Source organism: Grampus griseus (assembly GCF_964374135.1).
Source record: "Grampus griseus genome assembly, chromosome: 13".
NCBI classification, from domain to species: Eukaryota; Metazoa; Chordata; class Mammalia; order Artiodactyla; family Delphinidae; genus Grampus; species Grampus griseus.
The window spans coordinates 56783707-56806023 of record NC_139007.1 but is presented as its reverse complement, the minus strand read 5'-3'; the positions used below and the strand labels follow the sequence as shown (position 1 = coordinate 56806023).

Here is a 22317-nt window from a genome sequence, read left to right as displayed (position 1 = left end):
AAATTTTATGTTTGCTATACACACTACTATATATAAAATAGATAACTAATAACGACCTACTGTACAGCACAGGGAACTCTACTCAATACTCTGAAATGGCCTATATGGGAAAAGAATCTAAAACAGAGTGGATCTAGGTATAACTAATTCACTTTGCTGTACACCTGAAACTAACACAACATTGTAAATCAACTATACTTCAATAAAAAACTTTTTTTAATATTAAAAAGGGAAAAAGTAATTAAATATGTTCATACAGATTCACTTAAAGCAAAGAAGCCAGATGACTGCAACTCTATTAATTCTACATTAAATCAACCATCCTCAAGCCGTAAGATGAGGCTTCTTTGTTAACAACCTTTCATGTGTTAACATCTGCTGTGCTGCTACCCCATGATCATTTATATCTAAAATACCACGTATCATTTTGATTGTTGTTGAGAACTAGTGACTGCCTGGAGAAGAAAAAAAATAAAATAATCTGAAGCCAATGTTTTAAAATTTAAAAGAATAAAATCTGTATTTAGAAAAGTAAATAAATCGATGTTATTTTGGCTATTTTGGAAATGTTGTTCTTATGCATAATGAAGTGCTTAGATTGAAATATCATGATGTCTGTAATCATTTCTTAAAAATACTTAGCATAAAAAGTAAAGCAAAAAAAAAATCTCGGTCAAAAATGTTCACCTTAAAAAGTCTGGGATCATTAAGGGATTGTCTCCCTCATGTTTCCTTCGACAACGTATAACTAATCAAATCTCTCCGGTTACTACTAGCCTCCAAATAAATAAATAAGTAAGTCAGAATAAATAAATAAAATAAAAATAGTTAACCTGGGAAGTTGAAGACAAGAAGAAATCTGAACAAAGTCTTCAAAACCATGAATAACATAACGCTCATTTACCAAATCCTGGTACCCCTGAAGCAATTTAACTTTAACACAAATAAGTGTAAATATTAATTCACAGAGAAGTAATGGCAAGTTAAAATTCACTGAATCAAAAGACAGTATGGGCTAAAAATCTATGTAATGTAAAAATTATTTAGATATCAAACATGTGCCATGGATTACGATAGAAACCTTAAAATCTCTAAGACTGTCTCCTTAATGACGGGTGATGACGTGAAGAACCATGCTCACAAACTCACAGAAAACAGATCCCTGGAATCATTAGAGCCACTATAAACGTCACTCTTTTCTAGAGATCAGACTTGTGGTTACCAGAGGCAGGGGATGGGGGAGGGGGAATTGGAGGAAGGCGGTTAAAAGGTACAAACTTCTGGTTATAAAATAAATAAGTCCTAAAGATGTACAGCATGATGACTACAGTTAACACTGCTGGATGGTGTATTTGAAAGCTGCTAAGAAAGTAGATTCTAAAAAGTTCTCATCACAAGGAAAAAAAACATTTTTTTCTTTTTTTCTGGATGTACGTGAGGTGATAGATGTTCATTTACTGTGGTAATCATTTCACAATATACGTAAGTCAAGTGATTATGTTGTACACCTTAAACTTACACAGTGCTATATGTCAATTATATCTCAATAAAACTGAAAGAAAAAAATTACTCTTTTCTTACAAATATTTCGAGTTAAAAAGGACCACAAAAATCATCTAAACCAACTAGGTCTTTCTGCTGTGAGGAAATTGGACCCAGGTATCCAGCCCAGAGCCCAGAAAGTTACTGAAAAGCCTGTGAGATGAAACTGCTAGCCCTTCAGAGTATCCTGTTAAAATTGTAAACAATATCTCAGCTTTTGAAATCTAAACTTCAGATATTCTTACCTCCTTGTGAGTCAATGAACTCTGTTTCTGCAATTATTACTATGTGAATTAGTACTTTATTTGTCTTAAAGTAAATTTCCTCAAGTGATATGCCATCGTTACAGGGCACTGAGTTGGGTAAATGAATTTATGTTACATTAGTCATGGTTTTAAGGATTAAAAACAAATCATCAGGGACTTCCCTGGTGGCGCAGTGGTTAAGAATCCGCCTGCCAATGCAGGGGACACAGGTTCGATCCCTGGTCTGGGAAAATCCCACATGCCATGGAGCAACTAAGCCCGTGCGCCACAACCGGAGCCTGCGCTCTAGAGCCCTTGAGCCACAACTACTGAAGCCCACGCGCCTAGAGCCCGTGCTCCATAACAAGAGAAGCCACCGCAATGAGAAGCCCATGCACCCCAATGAAGAGTAGCCCCCGCTCGCCACGACTAGAGAAAGCCCTTGCACAGCAACGAAGAACCAACACAGCCAAAAAAAAAAAAAACCACTGTTGTTGATAATTAAAGAAGTTACAGCTCTCCCGGATCCATAGGGCGAAACTGCTTTTCTCTAAGGATTTTGATACTTTAAGTGCCATTACTCCAATAACACTGCTGTGAGCTGAGAATAAGATTTAAAAAAAAATTTTTTTAATTAATTAATTTTTGGCTGTGTTGGGTCTTCATTGTTGTGCGCGGGCTTTTTTCTCTAGTTGCGGCAAGCAGGGGCTACTCTTTGTTGTGGTGCATGTGCTTCTCATTGCGGTGGTTCCTCTTGTGGAGCACGGGCTCTAGGGTGTGCGGGCTTCAGTAGTTGCAGCACACGGGCTCAATAGTGTGGCTCGAGGGCTCTAGAGCGCAGGCTCAGTAGTTGTGGTGCACGTGCTTAGCTGCTCCGTGGCATGTGGGATCTTCCCGGACCAGGGATTGAGCCCATGTCCCCTGCATTGGCAGGTGGATTCTTAACCACTGGGCCACCAGGGAAGTCCAAGAATCAGATTTATTAATTCAAATGTTCACTTGGTTCATCCATGAGAACAAAAGTTACAAAATATTAATCAAAGAACTACAGTGTCTTAGATTTTAAAAACTCTCCATAAAAGAAAGCCCCAAAACCTAAGGATCATCTTTCTATTAATGCTTTCTTTTAGTAATATCTTTAGTTAATATAAAGGCAGAGACCATTTACTTAAAACATCAAACAAAACTTGGTTCTTTACCTAATAATCCACGGAGGTTAAAACATTCCAACTCAACTCTACAAGTGATATCAAAACCAAATGACTGGGCATACAGTACAACAAATATCCTAATCATTAAATGAAATAATGTAGATGCAAGTACTTGGCATATAATGAACACTAAAAAGAAATAATGTCCATTTTTCACAGGGAATCTACCATCTTCTTTGTAAAGGATGCTTTTATACAAATATTGATCCGTTCATTCAGAGTATGAATTGGCATGAAATAAAAAGGGGATTTCCAAACTTCTAACATCAAGCAAGTTCAACTAAAAGATGAACAAGTAATACGATATCCTGCCTGATTTGGACAAACTTTTATAAGTACCATCGGCCTCACGTTAAGTCAGGTGCATTTTCAATAATGTACTAGAAGACATCACTACAAAACATAAATCACCTAAGGAAAAAAAATCTTCCAACTACAGTACCTCTAAATAACGCTACTATTTCCACTTTAATTACCTGGTTTCAGGAGAAGAAGAGATTTCATTTGTGTCTGCCCTTTTACTTCTTGGAAATGATGGACTAGCCGCAGGCATCTCACCACTTAAGCGGTCTGGGAAAATTCGGTCTTTATTCAAATTGATTTCTGAATAGGGACAGGTGGCAGCACTAAAACATTAAAATTTTAAAAAAACGAAAGAAAAGAACACTCCTGTTAGAGCATAATTACTTCTTCCAATTAAAATGACAAGCTAAAAATATAAAATGCAAAAATTTAACTGGATATATATATTTACATAGATTAAACATACAGTGTGAAATATTTTATCTTTAAAACATAATTTAAGGGCTTCCCTGGTGGCGCAGTGGTTGAGAATCTGCCTGCCAATGCAGGGGACACAGGTTCAAGCCCTGGTCTGGTAAGATCCCACATGCCGCGGAGCAACTAGGCCCATGAGCCACAACTACTGAGCCTGCGCGTCTGGAGCCTGTGCTCCATAACAAGAGAGGCCGTGATAGTGAGAGGCCCGCGCACCGCAATGAAGAGTGGGCCCCGCTTGCCGCAACTAGAGAAAGCCCTTGAACAGAAACGAAGACCCAACACAGCCAAAAATAAATTAATTAAAACAAACAAACAAACAAACATAATTTAAGTATATTCTGATAGAAAATATGTCTTTGCATTAGATTTTTAAATGCAGTCTTTGGAAGTGTGCGATGGTCACCGAAGGACTCCCTCCTGTGTTGTCCAAGGGCAGGGCCTGTGCATATCTCTAGGAACCATCAGCCCAAGAGAGAAATGCTTAACATAGAAGGGTGGGTGACAGAGGTGGGACAGAGACAGAATGATTGACAGATGGAGCAGATCCCTTCCTAAAGTGATCTTCCACGCCTAGGGCCATCACAAACTGTTTAATTTCCTTTATAACAGCTGCTACCCTACAAAGGAAGGAGGTTCCCCCCATTTCCTGTCTCCAGGCCCATATGTATACCTGATATCCTAGGAAAAAAAAATCAATCTGTAGCTATTCCCATCCCTAATATGAAAACGGACCAGAAGCCAACTTGGATAATGACCCATCTAGCTCCCTTCCCTTCTATCTGTGACCACTGGTTCGTCTCTCAGATTCCATGGGGGGATCACTCCTGTTATCCAAGCAAAGGGAATCTAGGTCACTAACTGTTAATTCAGCATTAAGTCAGCATACTCCTGTGCCTGGGCCTCAGCTTTCCAGTCTCCAGAAAAACTGGGCAGCCTCTATCTCAATACATAATCAGCCCCTCCAACTAACTCCCTATCTTGCCCCTTGGTTTTTTTTTTGTTTTGTTTTGTTTTTTTGTTGTTTCCCGTTGCGGAGCACAGGCTCCGGACGCGCAGGCTCAGTGGCCATGGCTCACGGGCCCAGCCGCTCCGCGGCATGTGGGATCTTCCTGTACCAGGGCACGAACCCGTGTCCCCTGCATCGGCAGGCGGACTCTCAACCACTGCGCCACCAGGGAAGCCCTGCCCCTTGGTTTTTAGGAAGCCTCCTGAAATCTGGAAATGATTGGGACTTAGGTAAATTATATTAGTGTCTTGCATATTCTTTTCCTCAGGTTAGGTACTATTTGGAATGTTGATAATCACCTAGGGAAAATTTTTAAACACTGACTTTCTGCCCTCTACCAAGAGAATCTGACACATCCTCCTGGGAGGAGAGAAGAGTCTGCAAATGCTCCCAAGTGATTCTGATAATGGTCTATAAAATTTATCACAGATACCTTGTAAGCAAAAGTACAATCTTTATTTTCTTTACTTACATGCTACTTTGATATCTATGCAAAAGAGGAAAGTAAATAACATTTGATCATGTGTTGGCATAAATGTATATAATGTTAACCCAACAATAACAAAAACAAAACCAGTGATATTTACAGAGCATTTACTATATATAGAACACCATGCTAAGTATTTTACATTCAGTATCTTACTTGATCTTTACAGTAACCCACAAGGAAGGCTTTTCATATGACAAACTAAGTTTAAAATGGTTAGATAACTTCACTCTTGAATTATTTCATTCATTTGATCGACAAGTATTTATCAAGTAACCACGATATGCTAATTACCTTTCTAGCCATGGGAAACACAGTCAAAATGAAAAAGACAAGCTGTCTGCTCTCATGGAGCTGATATTCTAGAAGGGGATGGGCTATACATGATCTACATAAATAAACTGGACAACCCCACATAGTGACAAAAGCCAGAATATAACGTAAGAGAGACTGTGGGGCTGCAGGGGGGGCGGTGAGGAAGGGCCTCTCCGAAGAAGGCATTCCAGGAAATGGGAAGAGTAATACAACACAGGGAAAGCCAGGCATGAGTAAGGGAAAGACAGACCAGCTAGGCTAGAGTGAAGTGATCAAGGGCAGGAGATGGTGTAGAAGCAGGCAGGGAAGTATTATGTAGGTCCTAGCAGGTCATAGTCACCAGTTCATATTTTTATTTTAGGTTCAATGTGTAGCCATTGGAGGACCTTTGAATAAAGAAATGATATGGTTTGATTTACAACTGAGAATAATCACTCAGGATTCTAGATGTGCTCTGCAGCTTTATCCACAACGAGCGGGCACAACTTGGAGGACTCCGTTTTCTCATTTGTAAAACGAAGATGACAACGACAAACATTACCACAGACTGAGCGCGTTACCCGGGCTGCGTGCTTTACTTGCATGACCTCGTCTAACTCCTGGGAAGTCACTCCTATTCTAATGCTCAGTTTATAGATGCTGAAACTGAGGCTTTAAAAAGGGAACTTGCGGGCTTCCCTGGTGGCGCAGTGGTTGAGAGTCCGCCTGCCGATGCAGGGGACACGGATTCGTGCCCCCGGTCTGGGAAGATCCCACATGCCGCGGAGCGGCTGGGCCCGTGAGCCATGGCCGCTGAGCCTGCGCGTCCGGAGCCTGTGCTCCGCAACGGGAGAGGCCACAACAGTGAGAGGCCCGCCTACCGCAAAAAAAAAAAAAAAAAAAAAAAAGCCTGGGCTGAATCCCAGGTCTGCCACTCTCTGATCCTGGGCACTTTCTCAAGCATTCTAAATCTCTCCTCCTACTTCTGTAAAACAGAGATTAGAACAGTGCCAGCTTTACAGAACTGCTGAGAGAATTAAATGAGATAACAGATCTAAGTGCCTCACAAATAGGAAGCCACAAAAAAAATCTTGCCTAGGATTATTATTTTAAAAGGAGAAGAGTAACACTTAACCCCTACTGTGTAAAAGACCATCAGCAAAAATAAACAATAGCATTAAAAACTCCGTAATATGCCCCATTTATGGAGGCTCTCTGCTTCCCTCAGGAAAAGCTGATGCTTCCCTCCGAGTGCTACTCATTCATGCCTCTCCAAAAATCTGTTTGTACCACACTGTTCTTAGAAGTAGGGGCCCTCTCCTCTGTACAGTCCATCACCTAACCCAGTATCTGCATACAGCAGACACTCAGTAAGTGTTTGTTCCACGAATGGATGGATGTTGAACGAATATGATGACTCTAGTTTGCAGGTATAAATCCAGAGTTACTAATTTTTTAAAACTCTCCGTGGACTTTATAAATATCCTTTAAGGTTGCAGGAAGTACTCTCTGTTTTTTTCTCTTCTTATTTAATTTCACCAAGATAAACCTTACAGAGGAAACATTTACTTCTGAAGGCATTAGGTATGTAGAACATTTAGTTTTATATAACTTTAGTTATCCTTTAATCTCCTCCCATTATGACCTCTCGGTAGGCCAAATGAATGAATCAACAAAGGGAAACACCATGACACAACCAATATTAATGCTGCCTTGCTAGAGACAGAATTAAGTCATCTGGCTCCTGAACATCCCTAGAAATGAGAACACCGTATCCACATCCAACTCACTCACTGATTGTTTACATTTCAACATTGAAAAACATCACATTCTTACATTTCATTGTTGAGAACACATTTCTGTTTCTAACACTTCTTAGATCAAATTCAACTATTGTAATTTCTGGAGACTCTAACAACACATGCTAGTCAAAACACAGGCTTTTGCTTACACGTTCAAAAAATTGATTATTCGTGCCAAAAGAGCAACTTTCCTTGTTATCTAAGCAAAGAATGCATGTTTTGATTTATGTGGTTTCTCAGTAGATTAATCCAAGCAGAATTTTCTCGTTGTTTTCCTAAGCACAGCATTCTCAGTAAGGACAAAACTAAGCGCCAGTGAAATGAACCTTTTAAAGAACAGCCATGATGCAGCAGCTCGTCCACAAGCCTACCAAGGAAATGGAAAACAGGCTGTGACTGGTAAGGATTAATATCCTGCCAGATAAAGAGCTTTGAGTGCTGAAAAGAGAACAGCATATTCAGGGAGACTAAGAAAAGCCAGCTGAGAGGGCTGAAAAGAAGGGAATATAGGACACAGGCAGGAGCTGACACTAGTTCTCTGGATCGCATCCCTGCCCCAGAGTTATATACAGATCTGCCGGTTATGTCTGATACGTGACAAGGAAATGAACACAATGAACACGACTTCTTTATCAATGCATGGCTTCTAAGCCATGAGGTACACTTCTTCCTCTCTCATTCCAGAAAACAATGAGTCATTCTCCACTATGGTTCCAATTATACTGGTAGATTTTTTTTTTTTTTGGATCACATTTCTCCATAACATCTTTCATGATCCTCCCCATAATTTCTCCCTTCATTTAGCAAATACAACACTGCATCTTTGAAAAAAGATTCCAGAAACAGTCACTGAAACTTTGTGAAATGGGTGTGGACCAGGTGAAGGACCCTCAGAGGTCCACAGCACACTTAGGGAAAGGCAGCCTTAATGAATGGCTGCTGCCATCAGGCAGGGGACAGGACTGTCACCACTGACCTCGCTGTGACAGGCAAACCTCTCTGCTCAGACCTACAGCACTCCTAAAGAGATTATGGACATTGTTACAAGGTGGATTTTCTTCCCAGAAGACCAAAAAAAAAAATTCTTTGTACATTTTTCATTGTACCCCCCAAAACATAATGTCAGTATTCACCCATTTTTAAGATTTCTTTTTTTCCTTCATAATTTGAGCAAATTGCCTTTGGTTCAATGAACATCTTGGGGTTGTACAGTAGAGAGGTACATATGTCAAAGTTTCAATATTAGTTACTATTTTGTATCTTATATTTTAATAAAATTATGTACAGCTTTTATAGGTCCATTAGTCCCTGAGTTCTTTGAAGGCTGGATCTGTGACTAATTCAGGGAGCCGTGCCCTGAGAGTCAGTGAGAGGGGGGTGGTCAAGGGCACAGTTAGACTGGGCACCATTCCTGGCTCCCCCGTCACCAGCAGTCAAGTAGGCAAGTTAGAAAAACCTCTAGAGTGCCATGGTGGCTTCATCAAAAAAATGGCGGAAATAATAGTTCTGTATTATAGGGTCGCTTGAAGGTTATCCAATACATGTAAAACAATTAGTGCAAAGCTCAGAGAGAGTAAATAAATGCTCAATAAATCTTACTAAAAAAAAAAAACCCACTGCTCAAAAATATGTACTAAATGGAAGAATTTATAGATATATAATGGAAATTTAGCATACTAATGAATTTTTGGACTTATATACAGTAGTCACTCCCTATCCGTGGTTTTGCTTTCTGTGGTTTCACTTATCTGAGGTCAACCAAGGTACGAAAATATTAAACGAAAAATTCCAAAAATAAACAATTCATAGGTTTTAAACTGTGCGCCATTCTGAGTAGTGTGACGAAATCTCACGCTGTCCTACTCTGACCTGCCAGGGAGCAAATCACCCCTTAGTCCAGTGTATCCTGCCCGTTAGTCACTTAGTAGCCACCTAGGTTATCAGATCCACTGTCGAGGTATCACAGGGCTTGTGTTAAGTCACCCTTACTGCACTTAATAACAGCCCAAAGTGCAACAGTAGTGATGCTGGCAATCCAGGTACACCAAAGAAGCCGTGAAGTGCTTCCTTAGGTGAAAAAGTGACAGTTCTCGACTTCATGAAGAAAGAAAAAAATCATATGCTGAGGTTGCTAAACTCTACAGTAAGAACAAATCTTCTATCTGTGAAATTTTGAAGAAAGAAAAAGAAATTCATGTTAGTACTGCTGTCACACCTCAAACTGCGAAAGTTAGTGTATAATAAGCATTGAGTTAAACTGGAAAAGGCATTAAATTTGTACAATGAGATATTTAGAGAGAGAGAGACCACATTCACATAACTTTTAATATAATATATTGTTATAATTGTTCTATTTTATTATTATTGTTGCCAATCTCTTACTCTGCCTAATTTATAAATTAAATTTTATCACAGGTATGTATGTATAGGAAAAAACATAGTACATGTAGGGTTCGGTACTATCGGAGGTTTCAGGCATCCACTGGGAATCTTGGAACATATCTCCCACAGGGATAAGGGGGGTAAGGGAGATACTACTGTAATGCCTAAAAGTAATCCAGCTGCTTTCACTTGCCAATACTGAATCACTTCTAAGATGCAGTATTTTTATGTCCCTTTAATCATACAGTTTTTGGTTTGCAGTCATACAAGCCATGAAAAGGATTTTTAAATGGATATTTGCAAATGGAATCATTATTCTGTCTATGCATAGACTTTTACTCTGGAACACACTGAACCCCATAAAAAAAACTTGGCATGGGCTTCCCTGGTGGCACAGTGGTTGACAGTCCGCTTGCTGGTGCAGGGGACACGGGTTTGTGTCCTGGTCCGGGAAGTTCCCACATGCCGCGGAGCGGCTGGGCCCGTGAGCCATGGCTGCTGAGCCTGCGCATCCGGAGCCTGTGCGTCCGGAGCCTGTGCTCCGCAACGGGAGAGGCCACAAGAATGAGAGGCCCGCGTACCGCAAAAAAAAACGCAAAAAAAAACCTAAAAAAACTTGTCAGGAGTGTTGCAAAAGGAAGATAAGCAGCATTTGAGGCTGCAGAGATTTAAGAAAGAGGAAATTATATAAAGATAAAATAATCACACCAATTTAACAATTCCTATTAATTCTTAGAGGAACAGGTAGTGAAATCTTCAGATTTTTTAAAGACCTAGATTCACAACCTGTATAAACTAGGTAAACAAGGAATCATTATTATTACTGGGCCATCCAATTAACATACAGTTAGAATACTTATACCAACAAATTATTATTCTAATATGTACGTGAATTAGGTGATACCTCTGTCCTCTAAAAATCCCAGTTAAATCACAGAAATTTCTTACTATTTCAGTAATATTTTAACGTGTCTACAAAGATCCCAAATTGCCTAAACAATACATCAAATTTCAAATGTACAAATTTGGTTTCTTTCTTTTAAGTTACTTAGATGTGAGAGAAAAATATTGAAAACCTTTATTTTTGACAATGTATTCTGATGTTTGTCTACTTATATTTGTGCCTTTTGTGATCTTTGCTGCTAATCTACAATAATCTCACCTCTTGTTATTCAAATTGTTGAGTCACCCAATCATAGAATATTCTACCAAACAAAGACTTTCAACAAGGCCTGCCCCCTTCTCATTATTAATAATCAACCTAAAATGACTATCTCAGAAGTTCAGTATCTATAAAACTAATCAGGTTGCCAAGAAAAGCCAAGTACCTAGAGTAAATCTATTTTAAATCATGAACGCATTCTTTCCCAGGCAAATTTAACTACAGATACACGCTACATTTTTACATGGTCACCATGGTAACCACATTTCATATGGATCTGAATGCAGAATTAGTTAATATCTATTTAGTATACATGGAATTCATTATCTTCCACATACAAGGGACAGGCACCCTCTGACCACATCAGGAATCTCCACCTGAGTGGCAGCACCACATACCTGTGAGGGCCCAGGTGTCTTGCTCTCTTAAAATGGCCAATCCCTTTACATCCTGGGGTTGAGCATCCACCGTGTTCCGAGGCTTCCATTAATTCTAAGGGGCCTATTAAAAAGCCAAAAAAAAGCAAAAATTTAAGGCTATAAGAGTCAAATGTCTTGGATCAGAATAGGGAAAAAAATTCAATTTTTCAATCAACATGTATAAACAGAAAAAGAAGGTCCTACAAAATTAAAAATATGTCTAAAGTTTCTACTTCTAAAGGTTTTCCCCTAGGACTTTGCTCACACTTCAACAGTGAAATGGTAACCTTTGATCCAACCCTCTTCCAAAATGTCACAGATTCCAGAGATACCGAAATCTAAAATAATGAGATGATTCTGAACATTCTGATCAAGTAAATAACATAATTAATATATGAATACCTGCACACTGTGAAAACTTCAGAGAATACACCAGAATACAGAACAGTTACAGATCCCCTCAAGCAACTCTCCTCACATTTCATTCCTTTTCCTGACTAATCATGTTAATGTGTAACCTTCCTAGATGTTCCAAGCATTCCCACATGTATCTATATTTGTATATATACATGTATCAAGTTTTTGGTTTTGTTTTATTTTGCCACATAAAAGGCACAACATAGATACGTACGATTCTGAAACATTCTTCTTTGGTCTTTAACTTCACGTCTTATAAATCTTTCCATCTCAATAGTAATATTTTTATGACTGTTGCATTGTAGCTGTAGCATGAGTGCACTATAATTTATTTAACCAATATTTGTTTCCAAGGTTTATTACTTTAAACATACTGTAACGGATACCATGTCTGTGTATTCTGGTGCCCTTATGTAGCTTCTATGTGGCACCCAGAAGTGAAGCCACCAGGTGGGGAAGGCATGTGAAATTTTTAAGAAACCCGACAATAATGTATTTGCTACATTTTTCTTTCTACAATGTATGTATTTTCCTCCAAAACTGAGATCTGGCATGTCAAGTTCTCAGTGTACCTTTTTTAAAAAATTGAAGCTAACTGAAATTTTTATTGAGGTGACTGTAGCTTCGCATGCAGTTGTAAGTAATAATACACAGGGAGATCCCTTGTACACTTTGCCCAGTTTTTCCCAAAGGTACTATTCTGCAAAACTACAAGATAAAATCACTATTAGGATATTGACATTGATACATTAAATTTTGATAGTCTGACAAATTGTCTTCCAAAATTTAGTACTAGTTTTAAAAGATGATGATACTGTTAAAGTCTAGAAACACTCTACTTTTTCAAATATTAAATTTTTTCTTTTATGTATTTTTGACTATCAGGTAACTAAAAATGCAGTAAGAGGCAAAAGGATTAACCAAAGAAGAAATGTACAGTAGAGAAGTATTGGGTTGGCCAAAAGGTTTGTTCGGTTTTTCCCGTAAGATGGCTCTAGTAGTACTTAGTTGTCTTTAACTTACTTCAAAACAATTTTGTTAGATTTTATGTGACAGCTGTCACATTAGCATGCATTTTAAAAAAGACATCAGAATTGGTGAATTTTTGTGTAGCCATTTTAATACTGAAGATGGAAGACAAAAAGCAACATTTCTGGCATATTATGCTTTATTATTTCAAGAAAGGTCAAGCGCAGCCAAAATGCAAAAAAAGATTTGTGTAGTGTATGGAGAAAGTGCTGTGACTGATCGAACATGTCAAAAATGGTTTGTGAAGTCTCGGGCTGGAGATTTCTCACTGGACGATGCTCCATGAGACCAGTTGAAGCTGACAGCGATCAAATCGAGACATTAATTGAGAACAATCAACATTATACCAGGTGGGAGATAGCTGACATACCCAAAATATCAAATCAAGCATTGAAAATCATTTGCACCAGCCTGGTTATGTTTATCGCTTTGATGTTTGGGTTCCACATAAGTTAAGCGAAAAAAACCTTCTTGACCATATTTCTGCATGTGATTCTCTTCTTAAACGTAATGAAAACATTCCGTTTTTAAAACAAACTGTGATAGGCAATGAAAAGTGGATACTGTACAATAATGTGGAACAGAAGAGATCGTGGGGCAAGTGAAATGAACCACCACCAACCACACCAAGGGCCAGTCTTCATCCAAAGAAGGTGATGTATATATGGTGGGACTGGAAGAGAGTCGTCTATTATGAGCTCCTTCTGGAAAACCAAATGATTAATTTCAACAAGTACTGCCCGCAATTAGACCAACTGAAAGCAGCACTCGATGAAAAGCGTCCAGAATTAGTCAACAGAAAACACATAATCTTCCATCAGGATAACGCAAGACCGCATGTTTCTTTGATGACCAGGCAAAAACTGTTACAGCTTGGCTGGGAAGCTCTGATTCATCTGCTGTATTCACCAGACATTGCACCTTCGGATTTCCATTTTTTAGGTCTTTACAAAATTCTCTTAATGGAAAAAATTTCAATTCACTGGAAGACTGTAAAAGGCACCTGGAACAGTTCTTTGCTCAAAAAGATAATTAAGTTTCGGGAAGACTGAATTACGAAGTTGCCTGAAAAATGGCAGAAGGTAGTGGAAAAAAAGGGTGAATACACTGTCAATAAAGTTCTTGGTGTAAATGAAAAATGTGTCTTTTATTTTTACTTAAAAACTGAAGGCACTTTTTGGCCAACCCAATAGAACGAGAAGGTAGAGGAAAAGAAAATATTAAGCACACTACACAAGAAAATGGAAACATTTCTTTAGGTTATCACTGTGTCTCTTACTCAAAGGAGGCTGAAGAGGATGCCCGGTTTTTGAACACCAACCGACGGGGTGAATATCAGGAGAATCTGCATCTATCCAGTAATCATAGCAACTATTCCAGCCATCAAAGTGAACCTGGATAACAAAAAGAAATTAATAGTATAATTTAGGTCACGAGAATTCCTACAGTAAAAGTTTTGCCCACCATAACCGTCTTCATTCTCTTCTAACTTATTTAGTACATTTAATATCCAGATAAATTATCCAAATTACTTCATCCTAGTATGAGAAAAGAGGTACTGTTGGGGCTTCCCTTGTGGCGCAGTGGTTGAGAGTCCGCCTGCCGATGCAGGGGACACGGGTTCGTGCCCCGGTCCGGGAGGATCCCACATGCCGCGGAGCGGCTGGGCCCGTGAGCCATGGCCGCTGAGCCTGTGCGCCCGGAGCCTGTGCTCCGCAATGGGAGATGCCACAGCAGTGAGAGGCCCGCGTACCGCAAAAAAAAAAAAAAGAGGTACTGTTGAACTACATTATCTAACCATAATTAAATGTCTTGCCAAGGGCACTTTTTGGGTAATACTTCTACAGACATATTACATGTATCTCCCACTACTATAAGCAGTTTGAGTACCTAACATCTTCATATGAGCAACACTAAACACCCAATAAATATTACTGAGTAATGAATGAATCAGGGAAGGGAAGGAGGAGGAGGGAGAGTAGAGAGGCAGGACCTTTCATATAAATGTCAAGTCTCCTAGAATTATGCTAAAGAAGACTTAAAAAAATTCAGCAGATGGACACCCAATTTACAAAATATGCCTCCATCAAATGCATTTTAAAATATTTTTTCTCATAAATAACTACAATATCTCTCAAAGAGATTTTACAGGGTGGTCAGGGCTACCGACTTTATTGGCCACCATGTAAAAGGGCAGTTAGTCTTTCAGGCATGGTTACTGAGGATCAGCTACATCTCTTTCAAGTATCACATAGTTTTTATCTTTTAGAAGGAAAGGATATACTAAAATGTTAGATATATTTTATTTTAGATCAAGTTTGCCAGCTAGATTTCCTTCTTAAAGTCTATGAATCTCTTACTACTAAAAACACAATAGATGCCAGATGGATAAAAAAATCCGAACACTGAAAACTGAACAATAAAAGTTCTAGAAGAAAGCATACATTAATATATTTATCTTAGAGTGCAGTAGCCTTTGTAAGGAAGACACCAAACTCAAAAGCCATAAAAGAAAAGAGGCATCAATTCGAATACATCAAAATTTAAATATTCACAATGGCAAATATTACTGCTGGCAAGATGGAAAACCCAAAAGAAACCTGAAAAACACATCTGTTAACATGTGACAATGTACTTCGTTCCTTAATTTGTAAAAACACCATATATCAGTATAAAAAGATGAAAAATCCAACAGAAAAGATGGAAAAGATACAAATGGCTCATAAACAAGAAAATAAATTGTTAGTAAACACGTGAAAAGACAATCAATTTCACTTATAACTAAAAAACTACAAATTAAAATCACAGGATGAAATTCTTCTTTCAATATGCCAAAATATTCCATTTTGGTGACTTCTAGAGCTGATAAGTATGAGAATAAATGGACGTTCTCATAGACCATTGACAGGAGTGTTGACTGGTGAGATATTTCTGGAGAGTTATTTGGCAATAACGGATCAACACTTAAAATATATCATCCTGGACTTGATAATCTAAATAACTCAACTCGTTGTAGTAGAAAGCAACCAGAGTGTCTATTTAACCATCAGGAGATTGGTTAAATAAATTATGGTATATTTATATGATGGAATAGTACAGAGTTACTAAGGTATGTATATATGGGTTCAATATAATGTCCATTGCAATGACTCCACTTTCTCAAGCTTAGAAATTAATTAATCCTAGAATTAAATCCCACAGAATTCCACACCTGCAGGAAATCATGGATAATATTTTAAAGAGGAGAAAAGATCACAGAGCTAGTTAGGAGGGGTAAGAGGCTAAAATTCATGGATCCAAAATAAACTGGTTCATCATTCACATACATTGCATATAAAAGCAGCACTTAAAGAAAGTTGTTTAACTTGAAACAACCCTTTCCTTTCCTCTGATCAAAAATAATGTTCAAATAACACAGAATGATATTCATGGTAATTTTCTAAAGTTTATGCTATCAATGCCACCAATAAATGAGCAGTCATAATTCACAGCATTATAGTTAAGCTTTAAGCATTCTAATTCTCAACTAATCATCAAGTGATAATGCTCTATTTTACTGGATACACGAAATTCTTATGTTTTCTCATCTTGCTGTTCCTGAATTTCACTTCTTCTGTACTGGAATCAATGTCCCCATAACTCATGTTCCATTTGTTAAATTTTACAAAATTTAGCTATCTTCCTATAGCAAACAAACTCATTCCTAACAAGTAAGTGGTTCTCCAACCTGGATATACACTAGAATTACTCATGATTATTGAAAAGAAGAAAAAAAAATACGAAAATGGCTGAGCCCACCAAGGAGGTTCTGAACTTATAGCTTGGGTTCTGTGCACCTATATGTTTATTTAACTTCTAAGTAACTCTGCTGTGCAGTCAGAATTGAGTCCCACTGACACTAAACAGGACACTACTGTACAGCAATATAGACTCCAAAAATCTTAATATCATCATAAATAATAGGGTTCTTTAAAAAATTGCCTCCCATATACCTTCAAGAATATGTTGGAGCTACTATATCTGGTGATACCATAACCTCTTCCTACTTTTCATTAAAACTGACCTCTCAGTTTGGCAATGAAAAGTCATCTATCTTAGATGACAGATATACCTTAGTTACTACTGTAAATAAGTCTAACATCTCCTACAAACTAGGTTGGCCGGCAATCGGGAGAATCCTAGTACTTTAAGGTTAAATTTCAGAGTTAAAACTTAATTTAGATATTATGAACAGAGGTAACAATACAATTCCCTAAGTAGCAAATGCACTTAAAAACTGCTACCTAATCATTTATATGTGGAATCTAAAAAATAATACAAATGAATATATATGCAAAACAGAAAGAGACCCACAGATACAGAAAACAAACTAGTGGTTAGCAGAGGGGAGAGAGAAGGGGGAAAGAACAAATTGGGGGTATGGGATTAACAGATGCAAACTACTATGTATAAAATAGATAAGCAACAAGGATATATTGTACAGCACAGGGAATTATAGCCATTACTTGTAATAACTTTTAATGGAGTATAATCTGCAAAAATACTGAATCACTACACTGTACACCTGAAACTAATAAAATATTGTAAGTCAAGTATACTTCAATTAAAAAACTGCTGTCTGAAATTATGTGAACATTAATAATATATACAAAATTAACATTAACCCTAATTAATATTCTTACTCTGGAAGCCCAGATGAAATAAATTTATTAAAGTTTATATAATTTCATTTCATCTTTACTACTTCAGTCCCTGGCACATTAAGAGGCTTTAAACAAACAAAAAAATCAGACACTCTAGTAATGGTAACTGATAGCTTTTCTCTTGCTGGGTCCTATTTTGAAATGAAATCAAATGCCTGACAGAGCAAGAGAGGAAGATACATAAACATACAACATGAAATATTTAAACATTGTACAGAACATAAAAAGACATCCAAAAATATTTATAATAGAAATGTCCCAGTATAAAAACAATTAAATATAAAAGTAACTCAGCAACAAGGCTGAATTTAATTAAAATTCTAAAGAAAATAGACTATTATGTATCAAAGCATAGTACAGATGATTTAACTTACACATATTTAAAATTATAGTTTAGAAAACTGAATACATCTTTTAACCTAGGAGTGTAATTTGGACGCTTTATAAAAACTTAATACCCGTTATTGAAAATTTCAAGATTAAGACAGATAATAGTTTTAGAAAGCACACTATTTCTTTTTTAAAAAAATGATTTGGTTGTGTTTTCTGTTCAGGTGAAAGGCAACTCAGTAAAACACATTTTAGACCCAGGTGCTTATTTCTGCCCTCTTCTGAAATGAAAGTTATGTTTGAAAAGGTACAAACCCAGAAGGACAAAGGACAAATGGAGAAGGAAAGTAGCTGATAGGTGAGAAGTGGCAATGATGTATGTGGAGGGCAGAAGCAGATGAGGGAGTGCTGACCCACTGGTAGAGAGTGGGTGGGTTGCAACCCAGATGCCTAGAGAGGGAATGCAGGCCCAGAGTGAACTGGCTCACAGTGCAGAACCCAGAAGGACTCAATGTGGAGGCAGCAGGTATGTGAGGAGGTCTGGAAAATGACAGGATTGGCTCAAACTCTGAATATGGAGTGGTTAGACCTCTAGGTCTGATCCTCTATGCCACCCACCAAAGTAACTGCCCCTTCAGCAACCCCACAAGAGTAGAGGTTTACTTTCTAGAGACATAAGCATGGACGTTTTAAACTCCAGGACAATGGTGACGGGCAGGACAGAAAGCACACGGACTGAGTGAGAGCCTGTATCCTCCAACCCCATCCTTCTCCCTGCCTCACACAGCGGCCACCAAGTTTGCCCCTCCCTAGGGAGGAGACTAGAAGAAACGGAAAGGCTCTAGACCAAGAATCCAGACGCTGAAGAATGGGGACCTCCCTATGAAAAAGCTGGCTCTCTGCTCTCTTTTCCCACATGAAGCCCAACAGCCAATAAAGCCCACCTTATTGACTAAAAACAACTAATGTTAAGCACCTTTTCTTACTGTGAACAGCCAACCAAGGACTTGACATTTGAAGAGAGGCTCTAATGTGAAAGCAGAAGCCAAACTAACTCAAAGAGGAATTTAGAGAAAATAAAAGGAAACAGAAGGAAAACTATCACTGGTGTCCTCAGATAAGAAACAATATTGCTTCAGGAAATAAAAAGAGGATGCCATTTTGAAAGGGGGGAAGGGAGAAGACTAGAAAATAAGAAAAAACTCTTGAAAATTAAAAAAAACATAGTTGTAATTAAAAATGCAATACAGGATTTAAAAAACAGTGGATATCTCTAAGCAAGTAGAAAAAAAAATCAGAGAAGCATAAGAAAGAAAATATAAGAAAAATAGGGGGTCCATCCCAGAGGTTTAATACCAGAGTGTAGCAGGACTTGCAAAAGAGAACAGTGAGAGAGAAGGAAGTCATCAAAGCAATAATGTAAGAACATTTCTAAAACCCAAAGGATATGAAAATCCACAGTGAAAGGGTATTAGTGCCCTGCATGATAAATGAAAAAAGACCCTCACACCAAGGCACGTCACCACAAAACATCAGAATATCAGGAACAAAGATGGTCTTGAGAGTTTCCAGAGCGAAAAGGTACATCACCCAGAGAGAAGGAACCCAGTGGCCTTGGATGTCTCAAAAACTAACACTTGGGCTTCCCTGGTGGCGCAGTGGTTGAGAGCCCGCCTGCCAAAGCAGGGGACACGGGCTCGTGCCCCGGTCCGGGAAGATCCCACATGCCGCGGAGCGGCTGGGCCCGTGAGCCATGGCCGCTGAGCCTGCGTGTCCGGAGCCTGTGCTCCGCAACGGGAGAGGCCACAACAGTGAGAGGCCCGCGTACCGCAAAAAAACAAAAACAAAAACAAAAAAAACCTAACACTTGACGTGGGAAGACAGCAGAACAATGCTTGTAGTTTCTGAGGGGAAATGATTCTCTACCCCATCACAGTATGAATCAAGTGAGAGGCTAGTATATTGACATTTTCGGATGTGCAAAGAGTCGAAAAATATGCCTTTCATACATCCTTCCTCAGAAAGTTACAGAAGATGTGTTTCAGCAAGGTAAGAGAGTATACAAAGAAGTATAAAGCATGAGACTCAGGAGAAATGAATATACAATATAGTGTGTTGGCAAAGAGGAGTCTCAGGATGAAAGCTGTGTGTGAGGCTGAGAGGGTAACCACGCTGATCAGAATAGGTGGCTGTTAAGCTGTGGGAAGAAGGGTTCAGGAAAAAAAGAAAGATAGATGCAAGATTCAAAAATACACTTGAGCTTTTTGACCAAAAGACTTGTCAGATTTATTGGAGCATTTGTTAAAATCTAGTAAGAACACAGACAATTTAAAATCAAAATAGAAATTAATTACTGACTCTAGGAAAAACAAAGTATCATAAGAAAAAGACTCCTTGGCTCAGCAGTGGACAAGATTTGTTTACAACAGTAAACATGGAAGAGTGAAAAAAAAAGAACAAACACTGTGAAATAATTACTGAAAGGATAAGCAGAAGGGAAGGACGACAAGATCTAAATCCTGAACTACCAAAACAGGAAGGAAATAAATATATTTAAAATTGATGGATTCAGAAACAGCAGAATGCAGCTACTATTTTTTTAAACTGCCGATCAAATGTCATAAGCAACAGCCAAAAGAGGTGGAAGTTCCTGCCTCTGGGGAACCAGACCGGGCGGTGGGGATGGGGAGGGCAGAACAATCTTACGTTCTGTCACGAAAACATAAAAGACAAGAGCAAAAATATTCTTGTCATTTTTCTTCAACAGCAAAATACACCAGGTTTAAAAAAATTTAACCGTAGTAACTCAGTGTGAAATATAATGTATTACATAACTTAAAAAGTTGATTTTATTTAACTTAAGAGTTGATTTTTATCCTTGAGAAACTTAAAATATTACACTACGCTAATGACTTCGTCTCTATTTTCCGCTTTCTTGTCCTTCCTGAAAAAGAAAAACTAAGCGTTCTTGCTACATCATCTCCCATATTATTAGAAAAACTTCTACTGTTGAAAGCGACCTGTATTTTCACAAGTCTCTGATGAATCCTCAAATTGAGTTACTGTCACCTGTTCACTAACCTTCTGTGGACTTCATAAAAACACAGATATTTGTCCACTGGTTTATGTTTAGCTATGAAATTCATTCCAGTATTCTAAAAGATGATTGTCAACTATATACCTCACTAGCCAGTTCTTTTTTGTGTATTAAAGATTGACCCAGATGTTGCACTGGAAAGAGAATTCAGCCAGAAGCAAAAAGAGCTGGATTTCTAGTCTAAACTTTTCTCATTAACTAACTGAACCATCCACTTTAGAGTATTTGACCCCTCTGGATCAAAATCACAAAAGTAATACGTGTTCCTGAAACCTGATAATTAAAAAGAAAAACCGAATCACATATAATCTTAACAGAAAATCACTGTCATTATTTTGCTTTGTTTATTTCCATAACTGCTTATGTATGTGTGTGTGTATATATATATATATATATATACACACACACACATATATATACACATACATACATATATATATACACACACATACATATATATATTCTTTTAAAAGACAATACCAGACATTATATATAGTATTAAATTCGAATTTCTCACTTGCCAAAATTAAATATTTTTCTAAAATATGAAACAGCATGTAGACGTATAGTCATTTATTTTTACCCATCTCCCACTCTGCTTATTCTCAGTGCTAAATTCCATAAACCACTGGCTCTGTTATATCCTCCTGGCAGCTTTTATCTTTGCATATTCCTTTTGGTTATTCCTTTAACATAAATTCCTAGGACTGAAATTCCTGAATTAAAGGATAAACAACATTCTAAGACTTTTGATGCCTATCACCAAACTGCTCTCCAGAAAGGCTGAGACACTTTATCCTTTCACCAGCTGTATGTGGGAATAAACTTTCTGCACCCAAGCCAAAACACTTTTTTTTTCAATTCTGACCAATTTGATTTATAAAAATAATGTATTACTTAATTCTAAATTTCTAAGGAAAACTAACAAGAAAACACACTAGAAAAAGATTAACACAGGTCTTCCATTACTTATAAAATTTTCTAAAATGTTATATGATTACACAATCTTAAAAACAGTGAATTAAATGCTAAAAGTTCTATTTTACGGAAATACTACATTTGTACAGGTTTTTCATGTTATTTTATAATTTATTTTCCTATATATTATCTCATTAGAGATACATGAAGATCTGATTTATTATTACTTAAAGAACATGAACTTAGACTCCTGTAGCTTAGGACCGTGACTTAGTTCTGCCACTGCCCATAATTAATAAGTAATTTATTCTGCGCCTCAGCCTCATTGATAAAGTAATGACAGTAACATAAATCTCCCACACTGCTATCACCACAAATATCAGATGATGGAAGAATACTCCTACCCTGTAAAACTCCATGCAAATCTAATGTCTTGCTGCTCTCATAACTAGTATTATCCTTAACAGAAATTCTAAATGATCCTGTAAGGTAA

General features: G+C 37.8%; 1 protein-coding gene across 1 annotated transcript in view; it reads right to left on the bottom strand.

Moving 5' to 3' along the window:
- Window positions 1-22317, bottom strand: part of L3MBTL3 (L3MBTL histone methyl-lysine binding protein 3) — a 95679-nt gene that overhangs the window by 26667 nt on the left and 46695 nt on the right. The window contains exons 15-17 of the mRNA XM_082669058.1: window positions 14056-14170; window positions 11310-11412; window positions 3475-3624 (exon numbers count right to left, since the gene is read on the bottom strand). Coding sequence (XP_082525184.1) covers window positions 3475-3624; window positions 11310-11412; window positions 14056-14170 — 368 coding nt within the window. The remainder of the gene's footprint in view (window positions 1-3474; window positions 3625-11309; window positions 11413-14055; window positions 14171-22317) is intronic.